The sequence below is a fragment of the Nicotiana tabacum genome, chromosome 20 (assembly GCF_000715075.1).
Source record: "Nicotiana tabacum cultivar K326 chromosome 20, ASM71507v2, whole genome shotgun sequence".
NCBI classification, from domain to species: domain Eukaryota; kingdom Viridiplantae; phylum Streptophyta; class Magnoliopsida; order Solanales; family Solanaceae; genus Nicotiana; species Nicotiana tabacum.
Genome location: NC_134099.1, coordinates 168578306 through 168594173, shown reverse-complemented (window position 1 = coordinate 168594173; position 15868 = coordinate 168578306). Strand labels below are relative to the sequence as shown.

General features: G+C 40.1%; 1 protein-coding gene across 3 annotated transcripts in view; it reads right to left on the bottom strand.

The window, feature by feature from the left end:
• Positions 1–3286: 3286 nt before the first annotated feature.
• The window catches only part of LOC107773792 (calpain-type cysteine protease DEK1), a 36347-nt gene continuing 23765 nt past the window's right edge, over positions 3287–15868 (bottom strand). For 2 of the 3 annotated variants that reach the window (XM_075241225.1, XM_075241224.1), the window contains exons 21-32: positions 15729–15844; positions 15343–15640; positions 12499–12815; positions 11873–12224; positions 11264–11584; positions 11059–11163; positions 10779–10907; positions 8780–9160; positions 8550–8687; positions 4414–4650; positions 3880–4322; positions 3287–3732 (exon numbers count right to left, since the gene is read on the bottom strand). In XM_075241225.1, the coding sequence (XP_075097326.1) occupies positions 4017–4322; positions 4414–4650; positions 8550–8687; positions 8780–9160; positions 10779–10907; positions 11059–11163; positions 11264–11584; positions 11873–12224; positions 12499–12815; positions 15343–15640; positions 15729–15844 (2700 nt within the window). In that variant the 3' untranslated portion in view covers positions 3287–3732; positions 3880–4016. Of the gene's footprint in view, positions 3733–3879; positions 4323–4413; positions 4651–5302; positions 5446–8549; positions 8688–8779; positions 9161–10778; positions 10908–11058; positions 11164–11263; positions 11585–11872; positions 12225–12498; positions 12816–15342; positions 15641–15728; positions 15845–15868 lie in introns of those variants that run through there. The other variant, XM_075241226.1, reaches the window with a different exon arrangement.

The window sequence follows — 15868 nt, the reverse complement described above, 5'->3', positions numbered from 1 at the left end:
TTAGGGCCATAAAACGAGAACTTGGTTCGATTCCTATATTTTGTGTGCTATAACCCACTCCTTTCGTGTGGGCACGGGCCCCAGGACCTGGACCGCCTAAAATTTATCCGAACAATAGAAAATGACCTAAGGAACATTAGTCACCAACCCATCATGATCGTTCCTCATGTTTTGGCATTTTAGGGCCATAAGACGAGAATTCAGCCCGATTCCCATATTTCTGTGTGTTATAGCACACACCTTCTGCATGGGATTGGGCCTTCGAACCCGGACCGCCTAAAATTTATCTAAACCATCGAAAACGACCTAAGGAACATTGATCACCGCTCATCCGTGAGCGTTACTCGTATTTTTGCGTTTTAAGGTCATGAAATGAGAACTCGACTTGATTCCATATTTTCGTGTTCAATAGCCCACGCCTTCCTCGTGGGCTCGAGCCTTTGGACCTGGACCGCCTAAACTTTATCCAACCATCGAAAATGACCTAAGGAACATTGGTCACCGACCCGCCATGATTGTTCCTCGTTTATTTGGCATTTTAGGGCCATAAAACGAGAACTCGGCCTGATTCTCATATTTTCGTGTGCTACGCCTTCTGTGTGGGCCCGGGCCCACAGACCCGGACCTCGTAAAAATATCCGGACAATAGAAAACGACATAAGGAACACTGGTCACCAACCCACCATGATCGTTCCTTATTCTATTGGCATTTTAGGTCCATAAAACGTGATTTTGGCCAGATTCCCATATTTTCGTGCGCTATAGCACACGTCTTCCGTGTGGGATCGGTCTTTCGGACCCGAACCGTCTAAAATTTATTCGAACCATCTAAAATGACCTAAGGAACATTGGTCACCGCCCTGCCATGATCGTTACTCGTATTTTCACGTTTTAAGGCCATAAAACGAGAACTCGGCCTGATTCCCATATTTTCGTGTTCTATAGCCTATGCCATATGTATAGATCCGGCAACCGAACCTAAATCGCCTAAAATTTTGTCGTCCCATAAAAATGATCTAAGGAACAATAGGCATCGCTTCGTCATGACCGTTCTTCAATTTTGGCGTTTTAGGGCTATATAAGAGGCATTCTGCCTAATTCCTAGATCACGCCATAGGAATGGGTCCTCGAGACCGTACCCGAATTGCCTAAAATTTTGTCGGCTCATAAAAAATGACATAAGGAACAATAGTCATCGTCTCGCCTTGACCGTTTATCGTTTTTGGCGTTTTAGGACCATAAAACTGGAATTCCGCCAGATTCCCAAAATTTCAGGACCTGAAATGCCTAATATTTCGTCGGCCCATCAAAAACGACCCAAAGAACAATAATCATTGCCGCTCCATGACCGTTCCTCGTTTTTAGGCATTTTAGGGCCATAAAACTAGAATTCCTCTAGATTCCCAGATTTTCATGTTCTATAGACCTCGCTATATGCATGGGTCCCAGCGACCGGACCCGAATTGCCTATAAATTATCCGGCCCATCAAAAAGACCTAAAGAACAATAGTCATTGACTCGTCATGACCATTCCTCATTTTTTGGTATTTTAGGGCCATAAAACTAAAACGTCATAAAACTAAAACTGCTCGAATCGCCAACATTTTCGTGTGCTATAGCCCCACCATTTGCATGGGTCTGGGCGATCGCACCCGTATCGCTAAAATTTTGCTAGTACATCAAAAACGACTTAAGGAAAAATAATCATCGCTTCGCCATGATTGTTCCTCATTTTTTGGCATTTTAGGGCGTATGAATTACGCACGATTCCCAGATTTTGTGTGCTATAGCCCACGCCATCTGCATGTATCCAGGCGACTAAACTCGAATCGCCTAAAATTTTGTCATCCTATCAAAAATGACCTTAGGAACAATAGTTATCGTTTCTCCATGATTGTTCCTCGTTTTTTGGTGTTTTAGGCCCATAAAACAGGAACTACGCACAATTCCTAAATTTCCGTATGCTATAGTCCACGTCATCTGCATGCATCCAGGCGACCAAACCCGAATCGCCTAATATTTTGTCGGCCCATCAAAAACGACATAAGGAACCATAGTCATCGCAACGCCTTGACTGTTCCTTGTTTTGGTGTTTTAGGGCCATAAAAAAGGAATTCCGCGCGATTCCCAGATTTTCTTGTGCTATAGCCTACGCTTTCTACAAAAGACCGAGCGATCGGACCCGAATCATCTAAAATTTTGTCGACCCTAAAAAACGACTTAAGGAACAATAGTCATCGCTTTGTCAAGACTATCCGTCATTTTTTGCAATTTAAAGGCCATGAAACTGAAATTTCGCTTGATTTACACATTTTGGTGTGCAATAGCCCACGCCATCTGCATGCATCCGGGCGATCGGACCCGAATTGCCTAAAATTATGTCAGCCCATCTAAAATGACCTAAGGAACAATAGTCATCACTTCGCCGTGACCGTTCCTTATCTTTTGGCGTGTTAGGGCCATAAATCTTGAATTACGCCTGATTCTCAAATTCTCGTGTGTTATATATAGCCTACGCCATCTGCATGCGTCTGAGCGACCGGACCCGAATCGCCTAAAATTTTGTCGGCCTATCAAAAGTGACCTAAGGAACAATGTCATCGTTTCGCTGTGACCGTTCCTCTTTTTTGGAGTTTTAGGGTCATAAAACTACAATTCCGCTTGATTCCAAGATTTTCGTGTGTTATGTCATTTGCATGCATCCAGGCGACCGGACGTGAATCGCCTAAAATTTTATCGGCCAATCAAAATTGACCTAAGAAATAATAGTCATCGTTTCGCCATGACCGTTTCTCGTTTTTTAGCGTTCTATGACCATAAAAGGGAAATTCTAATCGATTCTCAGATTTTCATCTGTTGTCACCCACGCCATCTACATGCATCCAGCGACCGGACCCGAATCGACTAAAATTTTGTCGGCTCATCTAAAATGACCTAAGGAACCATACCATTACCCGTTTCATGGTTATAAAACAAAAATTATGCACGATTTTCAAATTTGTGTGTGTTATAGCTCACACCGTCTACATACATCCGAGCGACCGGATTGCTAGATTTGTGTTCCGTGATTGGCTACTTTATCATTACTAATTCAAAATATGGCTAAACTTCAATAGCCGGCTCAAAAAGTGGCCAAACCAGCTAATCTTTTACCAAAAACATGCTCGTTGAACCTTCGTCCAAATTTCTCTTTGCCCCATTGATCTTCCTGCTTTTCTCCATTTCTCAAATCATTTCCATTCCACGTATGATGTACTTCCAAATACAAACACAAACGCGGTAGATGTAGAAAAAATAGTTGATTCTATTAATGAAAAATGTTCCTTCTTTACAATTAATGCTGTCTACCAGTACTTCAAAACTGGTGCTGAAACTTCAAATAATTTTCAGCCAGACTCCAACACGCTATAACCCATCCAACAGGGCATTCCTAACACCTATTTCTATTCTTTTCACCTATTCTTTTTTTGTTAACCCTCATTTACATTACTAAATCCTATTTTCTTACAACATCTACTCATGTACACTGTCTAATCCCCGAGAACCCGCTTCGAGACCACGTTCAGAGGCTGAAGACTAGAATCAATGGACCATCTTCCTTCTATTGACTCAGAAGAGACTTCCAGCCCCCATACATGAATGAGATTTAGCGACCACAGACTTCCCGAGAATAAGGCAGAGCATGCTTCATCCATTGCAAAGGACAGAACATCCTTTCTTCTCTTTTTATGCCTGATAAAAGTAGACAGAAAAAACATAAAGTATACTTGTCAAAACCAAACGTAACAAGATTAGACAGAATTTCAGAGGATGAAATGCATCAGCTAATTTCTTGTCCATGGCAAAAGGATAGTGTAAGAAGTTAGAGAAGAAACTTACCAAGCATTTCTACTGCTAATTTACCATTCACCCAGCTCTTAGACAGATATGAATGGTCCAAGCAGAATCTCTTCAGAAAGATGCTCGGGACCCACAAGTATAATCATACCCAAACCAAATGGGCCATCAATGCAAAATTATAAAGCTTCAAGACTTATGGCGGCTTTGGTAAAAACAGAGAGAACAAAAGGCGCCTCTTCACCAGGATGTATTGTAGTAGGCACTATCGTGTAACCCTTTGGATCAGGATCCAGAACCATCTCACACGATATTTCTCGTGAATTTACATAGTCTGTCCCACCAACAGACTCATGCAAATAGATGTTATATGCAGCACGTCTACCACGAGTTTTCAGTATCCTCATCCCAATGTAGAACATCATTGAATCATGGCTTGACTGATAATTCCTGAAACCAGCTGTTGTCCTTGAGAAGCTCACACCCTAAAATAGCATTCTGATTAGTCTATTTGATCAACAAAAGATAAATGCCAATAAGTAACGATTCTGTTCCAACTTAATCACATCAGTGCACCTGAGTTAAGGTGATAAAAACGTGAATGGGCAAGGAAGCATCAGGACCACTCGCTCTTAGCCGATATTGGGGGTTCTGATGCCATGTGTCATAATCCTGGCAGCCTCCAGCACTATAACCTCTCCATTGACCATGGATTGAGTAGCGCATTTCTGGTGGGTAGACACGACAAACATATATAGACCTAAAATGTATCTGGAAATCTTGCCAAGACATCCAGAAAATTCCATCGTTTGCCTGTTTACAACAAAACAACAGGAAAAAAGAGTGTCAACTTGTAAAAAGCTGTATAAGCATAATCCTTCATTCCTTTCCTTAAAGAAAGGAAGGACCAGAATGCGGTCAACACAAAAAGAAATCAAAGATTGGCTGTTCTTCAATGTACAAAACCAAGTTTGTTTCCTTCAAAAACTCTCCTATTTCTCTTTCTCCAAACTACCCACATAACAGTAAATGGAGCAAAATCCAACGCTCCGTTTCTTCTCTTCCATCTTCTAAAGGCCCAGACGAATAGCCTTCACTGTTAAGGCATGATCCACGATACCCATTCAACCGTGTCTAGCGTTTGGTAAGCCACTATTCAGATTTTTAGTCCCCCAATATCTTTGGGTACTGTCTACTATAATGGAGGGGCAAAGAAATTAAAGTTCACAGAACAGTATAACAGCAGTTTTGCTGTTTGCTTAGTATAAATCCTTTAGTGGTATCATTAATTAGATTATTAGTTATTTTAGGTCACTTTTAGGACTCCATTTATATAATTGGCTTAATAATTATTGATCTAACTGTAGATTATCAATTAACTCAATAATATAAATGGGGAGTTCTAAAGTGACCTGAAATAACAAATCAATAAATGTATACTGTCACCATTTAATTTACAAACAAATAGCTTACCTTCGTGAAAAGAAAATAGAATATTGGTCCCACAAATCATGTGAACTACCTCATTGTCATCAAGGCATGTTTTCTTTCTTGCGAAAGAGTAGTAATATTAATATGCGTGGCCTACTGAAAGTTTTCTAATCAACCCTGTCATAGTGAAACTCTATTAAGTCGCTTTTGGTCATTATTATTTCACAAATGAAAATAATAACAACAACAATGACGACAACAACAACAACAACAACAATAATAATAATAATAATAATAATAAATAAATAAATTGCTTGATTTAATAGCCGACTTCTCAATTTCCCAAGTCCTCATATTAGGGTTGCACCAAAATATGAAACAACGAGTCTATGCTGGTATCATTCTTCAAAAGGAAAAGAAAATATAAGTAGCAACTTCTCATCATCACAAATATTTATAAACTTATCATAAAAAAAATTCTTTACTAAATCTCATCCAAAACTTGATGAGAGAACTTATCATCTAATTTCATTAAAAATTTGACGAGAAAATGTACATCTTTTATAAGGCTGGCAAATGAAAATAAATGATTTTTCTGGTAAGGTCAATCCATAATGTCCCATCAGAGAGTGATAAGACAGTTTCATTACCCTATGACTTAAATTGATAAGTTTTTAAAACTCCAAGTGGGGTAATATACATTTTATCACTACTTTATAAGGGAAAACTCATTTTTATCGCTTCTTTTAAAGAGGGAAACTAGTTATGTCAGACATGAACTAAAAAAGGGGAACCCTCAGGGGTTGGCCTGGTGGCAATTGACTTGAGCCTTGGGGTTTGCTCCCTTTCAAGGTCTCAAGTTCGAAACCCACTGGGTGCAAACAATTTCTGAGGGCCATCGGACTGGGTAAAACCTGAATTAACCGTGGTGCACTTGCGGGAAACTCCTTGCCAAGGGCCTGTGCACCCCCGGGATTAGTCGGGGCTCAAAGAGACTTGGACACCCGGTGCAAATCAAAAAAAAAATGAACTAAAAAAGAGGGTAATACATACTCCCTCCGTTCCAGTTTATGTGAACTTATTTCCTTTTTGGTCCGTTCCAAAAAAATGACCCCTCTTTCTAATTTTGGAAGCAATTTAGCTTAAAAACTTCCAATTCCACTCTTAATGAGAAGTTTTTATAATCACACAAATACTCTGGATCCCTTTTTGACTTGTTTTGGACCACAAATTCCAAAAGTCTTTATTTTTTCTTAAACTCCGTGCCCAGTCAAACAGGTTCACATAAATTGGAACGGAGGGAGTAATAATTTTGAGACCACAAGAGGAGATGAGTCTATTTCAATCATAAGGGTAATCTGCAACTTGCTAAAATACGTAAAAGACACTTAACCCTATATAATTTTATTTCGTCTTAAATAGTAAATAATTGACATGTAAGAATCTTACTTTCGTTGTGGGTTAGAGTTCATAAATATTTTTCAATATATGTAATGTTAGCTATAACTTTGTGATCATCTAAATTCTCTTCGCATTTTGCCCTTCTTCAAGAACTTGTAAGTTTGCAAGAGATCAGCCCCTTAAAGGGAATTTCCAGCTGTATTTCTCTACTAAACTAGCGGCTTGTCATGAATCCAAGTAAAAGCAGGAAAAATAAATTCGAACTGATGTACATAACATAATGTAAGCAAAGGATCAATATAGGTAATACCAACTCGTTTGAGATTAAACTAGTTACTCATGTAGGAAAAGTGAGAGACTTAGGAAGCCAATTATTTGCCTTAAAAAGGCAAATTTTATAATATTGGAAAGAAATGGATCTGAATAAAATGGAATTGAGTACTGTAGAGGATTCAAGTTGGCACCCCAAAGATTTGGGAACAAGGCATAGTCGATTGCTTGACTGAGTGCTCGCGGAGAGAGAAGGGAAACCAGGACATAGGGCGTGCTTGGTATGAAAGAAAATGTTTTCCTAGAAAATGAGTGGTTTTATCAATTATTTTCCCTTGTTTGGCTGACGAGTGAAAACTTTTTCTGGAAAATATTTTTTAATGTTTGTTTGGAGAATAGAAAATATTTTTTAAGAAAATAATTCTTTATGCTACTCTCTCCTCATCCCATGTTTCTTGTCCCCCCCCCCCCCTCCCAACCCCAAATACCCAACGTTTTTAGGATTCTATTTTTCTCAAGAATTTAATTAATCTTTTAAAAATTCACACAAACCCAAAGGGACTAATGTGCTACTTTACTTTTTCACGCAAAGACAACATTGAAATTTATTCTTCCATAACTAAAAAGGAAATACTCTTTTTTTGGTTAGAAAAAAAAGTACTCTTTCTATATCGTGAAAAGAAGGTACTTTTTTTTGTTTAAATGAAAGAAAATACTTTTTTTTACATCATGAGGAAAAAAAACTCATTTTGTTGAAATGAAAAAGGAAGTACCTAATCTACAACATAAAGAAAAAAAAAGTGCTCTTAATAATATTTTTATTTAGGGTAAGGGGTGGGGCGGGGGTTGGGGTGGGTGGGTGTGGGGGAGTTGGTGGGGATGGAGAATAGGGTTAGGAAGGTTGAAGAAGAGTTTTGGAATATGTTTTCGCTTCTCTTGATAGGGAAAATATTTTGCTCCAATCGGAGGAAAATGAGTTCACGAGGAAAATATTTTCCAAAGCATTTAAGCCAACCAAACATGGAAAAATTGAAAAACATTTTCCGAAAAATATTTTCCTTCATACCAAACACCCATAGAGGGTCACATTTTGCAGCAGCATTCTTATGCAGAGGAAGACATATGACGTAGAGAGGTGGTGGATTCTTGCAGTGACACAGGAGCAAGAGAATATGGGGCTTGCAATGGGACTGGAAGGGGGTATAGAGAGGAGATTGCAATGGGAAGGAAGAAGAGCAATGGAAGGCCTTGCCAGGTAAGGAGACGGAGATAGCTAGCTCACACGGGGAAGGGGGATTATGCCGAGCATGCAAAAGGAAGAGATTAGGGAAGGTGGAAGAGATTAGGGAAGGTGTGCTACCAACAGAAAGCAAGTACAGTTGGAGGAAAAACAATTGGGAAATAAAAATTCCACCTCTCCTCCCCAAATAAGATGGGAATTCTAGATAAATTATCAGGATCTATCCAATACGGAGTTATTCCAAAGGCGGAATTAGGCAGGATAAATGGTATCCTGACCCTAAACTCTAGCCCCTAACCAAAGAATTCATTAGGTACAATCAAAGCCAAAAGCCAGAAAACAGAACTTGGAGGGGGGGGGGGGGGGGGACCTGTGGGACAAGCTTAAGCTTGTGTTTCATCCTGTCGGTCCATTCAGGTGATGAATCGGACCAAGGGCCATTCCATTCGACTTCATTCGCCCATGGATTCCGGATCTGAACAAGCTTGTGGCCATCAACTTCTCGTACCTGAGCAGTAATTCATGCAAATCAAGATCGCATGACTGAAATTTTCTTGGCTGGTTGGTAAGTCATAAGAGAGAAGGATCTGTTTTCTATACCTGTAATATTGAGTAGGCATGACCTTGGACAATACCACTGGAAGAGATATGCACATCTGAACCTGAAGGGCTACCAGCACCTAATAGGAAACCCTCTTGTTTGAAGCGCAACAGTTGAGACCACAGTCTGCCACTTGCAAGATCAATTTGTGCTTCAGCACTTCTCATGTCAATCTCCTCACCAGCACCTCCAGTGAGGTCTACAAGAGCATCTTGCACAAGTCCACCCTCTAATGCCTCATATGAGCCATGAAGCTTTGCATAAGCTTTTTCTAACAAAGAGACCCACATTTCATTACCCTTCCTACTGGTGGCAAATGCTGGTTTACCAGGTGACTCGCATGGAATCCAATCATCAACAACAACAGGGACCCATTCCCCCTATAATAAATAGAGCCACAGCATTAACTTGATGCAATCAACTATTCCAGAAAAGGCAATTATATTTTTTTGTTTCTCAACAGAACCAGTACATAAATTGACTGAGATCCTCTCATCAGTTTAGAACGCAACTTCAAGGAGATTAACATAGAAAGACAACACTATCTAATCTGGAAGTCTAATAGAGCATGACGTTGATGTACGCAAGTCAAGTATAAAATTCAGTGAAAGGTACAGACAATGCATGGCTTCATAACTTCATTGCACAATTGATGGGAAATATGGTGACTCTGGATATAGTTGTGCTTTTCCCCAAGCCCAGCAGCAGTAACAAATAAAAATGCAGTATTGCTGAATTTAGTGACACTATTTAGATACATACTTGCAACTCTAAAGAGGGAAAAATGTTTTTTCTTTCACTTGGGTGCACGACATACTTGCAACTCTAAAGAGGGAAAAATGTTTTTTGTTTCACTTGGGTGCACGATGTGTGAAAGCAAGGGAAAAAGAAAACTAGGCAATGACTAGAATGAGCCCCATATCCGCACTTATTCTCAAGAAGGATCACTTTAAATCCAGGAAAAGAACACAAACAAAATCTAGTCCTCGTCATACTACTTGACTGACAAAGTTTTTCTTTTTTCAACTCCAAAAAGGAAAGGAAGAGGCTAAGCTTCCAAAACACCATAATACTGATTAACATCTAAACATAGATGACATAAATCAACTTAGATGACATAAATCAACTCAAAGGGGAAGCATGAAAATGAGCAGTCTCGATTAACCTGCTACGTCGCATATTGAAGCAGAAACTGCATCCAAAAGGACCATAAGTCCATAACTTATATCCAAAGACAATTTGGCAAAATCTAGATTAAATCAGAGTAAAATGCCAGCATACGCTACACTATTTGGTGCTGATGTCTAGTGATCTTGGAATGTTTCATGATCTACAAAAGAAAGCAGCAATATAATGAAAAAGTCCAAGGTCTCTGACTGTTCAATTCCAAATGTTCTCTTTCTTTTTCTTCAGATGATTTAAACCTCCATAATCAACTACAATCAATAGTTTCTAGTGGTCCATAATCAACTATATTCAATAGTTGCTAGTGGTTAACAACATCTCTGTCAATAGATCCGAAAATTTGAACACAGGAGATGTATTACTTCCAAGTTCCAAGGTGTTGATTTAATATCCCTTTCCATTCAGAGTTCAAAGACACGATAAAACAACTTCTATTTTCATCAAAACTGCAAACATCCAGCCACTTCATGTCTGGTAAGTACTAAGGTGATTCTATGCCCTTTCTGACGAACACATTGCACTTGTTAGTATTACCATAAAGCCAGGGCAGCATACTGCTAAAGAAATCTCTTAGGATCTTACATGCTGCAGAAGAATACTCTACAATTCATATCCACATGCATAATAATAGGAGCCAAAAACTCAAGCACTTCCTCCCATCCATAACACAGTTCAAATGGCTAAATCTAAAGGTAAGAAGGGTTAAATCTGGAATTGGAAGAAGGCCATCTAAGCAAGATTTAAATTTGGATTTGCAAAAGAAACAAACTCGCGCAAAAAACAGCAAGTAACTGTACAAATAAACAGTCTAACCTGAATGCAGAAGCGAACTGTATATATTCCTTCCTGATTGTATTCTGGTGTAATTATGACTTCTGATATTCGTGAAACCTCAGTTAGCACAGCAACAGCACTTAGAAACCAACAATCACCCAGTCGTCCCTAATTAAAAAGTACAGTATCACAATGAGCAACCTGATCTTCAAAGACAATTCTAACAACCAACTTTTGATCTGCCTCCACAACAAGCAAAAGGAAAGAGGAGACAGGAGGTGATACTTTGAGCAAACAGTATGAAGAAGAGTAGCACAACCTGGCAAACATCTGAAGAATTTGCTACTCCAGAGAATAAGCATGGGTGACAATCCAGATGCTTCTCTTTCACTATATCAGTAGGCCTCATCCATTCAGAAACAACCTGGGATGAACTGACATCAGCTAAGGTACAAAACATCGTAATTGAACCCGGAAAATCAGAAGACCAATAAAACTGAGCAAAGCGTTGCCGGTGGACTCACCTGCAATTTAGATGGAGGATTGTGTGGATCCATAAATAATGAGCGGTCACTAGGAGGAAACTCTTGATCAGTAAAATGTGACTCTCCTCTTGCTAAGAGAGCCTCCTTCACAGCCATTTCCAATGAAAGCATGTGTTGATTGATTTCCTTCTGTGTCTCTACTCGAGGCTTCCTCAACCTTCGAGTAAAAGAATCCACGTCCAACACAACCCCATCACGTTCTGACCTTCTCTTCCTCCCACTTGAATATTGCCCATCCCAATCTACATCATCTCTGTCATAAAGATCTACATCCGCAGGATCACTGTCCCACCCATCAACCTAAGCAAGATGAACCAAGTAGCAACCATGAGACAAATTCCAAAGGACAAGCAACTATTTCTTTTATGTTTACCTGATATGACGAAATTAGCAGTAGCAAATTATCAATCAATCAACTCCACCAATCGGGTTTCTTAAAGTTTTTGGTAGTAAATTTTTTTCCTTCAAATATCTAGAACAAGAGCATCTACAATTAAAGGGAGAAAGACCTAAGGACCATTTTATCTACAATTGACAACTATAAGATGCATTACTGGAAACAAATCATTCGAACTGAAAAACACAGACCCTAGTTGGAGAATCTGCCCATTGCCAATTATCATCCGGCAGATCAATCATGTTGTATTCAGCAGAACCCATAGCTGCGGGAAGAGCTGCAATCTCATCTTCTGTCAAGCACCTTCCCCAAAGAAATACATCCATTATGTGCACCTTTGATTCGGCTCCTTCACTATCTGATCTCCCAAATGAATCAACATCAATAGGTGGTCTTATGCCCACCCAGGCATCTGTTCCCAGCTCCCATATGCAGCTAGCCACTCTCAGTGGTAGCCCGGTCTGGTAGCCATCAAAATTTCCATCTAGGTAGCAAGTTGCTTCACCCAATTCAGCATCAATAGTCATTGTTATGATATGCCACCTGCAAAATAATGCTTGTACATGTCAGATGGCCATCTGAGTCTACTCAACACTCAAAAATGAAGTGGACTAAACAAGAAACAAGACAAAAGCCTCTATTTTATTTTAAGGAGTTTATGTACTATTTCTTGTATAGTTAACACCACCTTAGTGGGTAGTAATAAAATATACATTGATTTATCAGAAAAGAAGAACAAGACAGAAGTCCTAAGTAACCACATAGACCACCTTTACACAGCAATTCACACAGAAACAAAGAGGAAAAGCTTGCAAACCTTCCATCTGCTATACTGGTGGCACTTATACTCCACTCCTTTACAGTAGTTTGCTTATCAGTTTTAGTAATTAATCTAAGCCCAACTTGTCCAGCTTCAATGCCTTGCTCAGAGCCAGCCACAAGAAATTCCCAGCAAATATTCTTCTGGAATTCAGTGCCGAACAAACAAAGAGGTCCAGATTCGGGCTGGACCATTACAGCAAGCGAGCAGCTAACTTTTTGACTTTGACATACACTAGGATCAATCTGACCACACTGTCTACCACTAGTTGTGGGTTCATCATCAAGTATACACACAGCGTCAGCAAGTCCTGTCTGCAACAGAAAAGATTTTAAAAAGCAGGAAAATCACCATACAGGAATTTGGGTCAAGTACCTATCAAAAAAGATTTGGGGTTAAGCTTGTGATTGTTTTGATGGATCATCATAAAAAGAGTAACAGGAAAAAGATAAATTCGGTTTCAGACCTATTCTAACAAATACTAAAGAGGGGTTCAGTACTTTCGGCAGTGAGCCTCACACAGAGTTGTGGGGGTTTCACTTGTCATTCTTCCGTTATTATCACATGTCGGTCTACGTCCCATTTCTGATGAAGATGGGGTGTGCAGAGAGGTGGAGGCGTTGGATTAGGGCCTGTATTTCTTCTATCAGATTCTCTGTTTTGGTAAATGGTAGTCCATGTGATTTTTTTGGTAGATCGAGGGGATTTTGGCAGGGGGGGGGCATTATCCCCTATGCTATTTAACTTAGTGATGGAAGCACTTAGCAAGATGATGGACAGGGCAGTGAGTGGAGGACTCTTAAGGGCTTTTACAGTGTCGTTCGGGGAACATAGCAATGTTAGGGTTTCATACTTACTGTTTGTGGATGACACGCTGGTCTTTTGTGATGCAGATGTGGCTCAGTTGACATATTTGAAGCAGGTTTTGGTGTGGTTTCAGATTGTGTCAGGGCTCAAGATCAACCTTAGCAAATGTGAGATTATTCTGGTGGGAGAGGTAGAAAATATCTAATGCCTAGCACAAGTATTCAATTGCAAGGTGGGTGCTTTACCTTCTACGTGCTTAGGTTTGCCCTTGGGTGCCTCACATAAAGATCCATTTGTGTGGAATACTGTTATTGAAAGAGATGAAAGGAGACTAGTAAGGTTGGCAAAAGAGGTACTTATCAAAAGGAGGAAAGGAAGTTCTCATCAAGAGTACTCTCTCGAGCATCCCTAAATATTATATGTCTTTGCTGCAGGCACCGGTGAGAGTTACAGAAAAGTTAGAAAGGTTACAGAGAAGTTAGAAAGGCTCCAAAGAAATTTCCTATGAAATGAAGCAGATGGTACCAAAAAGATCCATTTAGATGAGAGGCTGACACTCTAGTCTACACCAAACAAATGGGGTTAGGGTTAAAAGATCTGAGGGTGTTTAATAGAGCTTGGCTAGGGAATGAATATGGAGATTTGGTGTAGAGGTACACGCTCAATGGAGGGAAGTGGTAGCGGAAAAGTATGGCACTGTGTTAGGAGGGTGGAGGAGTAAATCTGTTACAGCTCTGTTTGGGTGCAGTATGTGGAGGATTATTATGAAGGTATGGCAAGACTTCAGTGGCCATGTAACATTTAGGGTTGGGGATGGGCGAAGAAATAGTTTTTGGAATCATAAATGGTGTGGGGAGGATACATTAAGGGTCTCCTTCCCTAGCTTATTTGGAGTATCGAACCAGAGAGAGTTAACAGTTCATCAAATCCGAAGGGTACATGAGAGGGAGGTTCTTTGGGATATCACGTTTAGGAGGAATTTACAAGACTGGGAGATAGGGGAGTTCCAAAGGTTGATAGAGTTACTGTATAAGCAGATTTTATTACCTTGCAATCAGGATTCATGAAGGTTGGTGTTGAGGAGTGATGGTAAATTTAAGGTCAAATCTTTCTGTCAGAAGTTGTTGGTGAGAGAGGAGATACGTTTTTCCAAACCTTTTGGTGTGGATCCCAAGGGCGCCAAGGAAAGGGGAACAATTTTGACAGCGGAAAACTTGAGGAAGAGAAATATTACTTATGTGAGTTGGTGCTATATGTGCAAATGCTCGGGTGAAGAAGTTGATCATCTTTTGTTGCATTGCGAGTGGCATCGGGGCTGTGGAGGGTGGTTTTGGACTACTTTGGAGTACAGTGGGTGATGCCAGGCACTGTTAGAGATCTGTTGCACAGTTGGGCCGGTAGAAGAAAGAAAAGAAGACAAAGGGCATGGGAGGTAACCTTGCTAGCTCTTATGTCGGTTGTATGGAAGGAGAGGAATAGGAGGGCGTTTGAGGGGAATGAACATGATTTTGTACATTTGAGGAATAGCCTACTGACTTTAATTGCTTTTTGGTGCACCCATGAGATTCCTATTTATATAGATGATTAAGTGTCTTTTGTAGAGAAACATGCTTTAATGTAGAGTCTCTACGTTTTGGTATACCTCTTGTATACAGGTATTTTCCCAATCAATAAAATTTATCACCTTATCGAGAAAAAAAATGATGCCTTGCGTTGATACTCACTGATACTCCGAAGGTATATACAGCTTCGGAATTTAATTGAATGATGCCTCACGTTGATACTTATGTCTACATGTTAAACCTTTGAGCCTTCATACAGATATCCTTTGTTAAATTAAAGCATTGATTGATGGCAAAGGGTCGGTTGGGACCCAATGCATGTTTTATTGATGGTTGTTACGACATAGTTAAGGGTTCGCTCGGCAGGTGCCAGTCACGGCCCCTAGTTTGGGTCGTGACAAAAGGCATTAGGTAGAATTCAGCATCATACTTCAAGATCTTAGTTGCACTTTAAGTAGAGGGTAGGTATGACCTGAAGTGCTCGACGAGATAGCTGAGCAGCACGAATACGACGTGCAATGCTTGAGACTCTTTCCCGTGCAAAAGAATCATCAAGAACAGAATCTCCTCCTACTGCACGCACTGCAGCTGCCATCGCCGCTGCCTCTCTATTCCCAGCATTAGGAATAGATGATATAAGTGACGCCTCTATTTCCTTCCATTTGCGTTCCTCCTTCTCAAGGAGAGCTTTCCTCCTTTCTTTACCCCTTCCTTCCTCTTCACGTCTCTGCATCAAGATTTCCTCTTCCATCTCCTTCTCCCTCATATAACTGCAAGAACCAATTAAACAAATTTAGAAGAACTCTGACTCTCCTAAGTGCAGCAGATTTACCAGAACAGTTCTAAGGATTCATTTACCTCTCCTGTATGATTTCAAATCGCCTACGGTCTTCTGGGAGCCATTTTTTTATGTCTTTGGCACTAAGATCTGAAAACCCTATGCTGTCAAGGAAAAGTCGCAGACGAACCTCATCCTGGCAAAGCATGCTAAGTTCAGC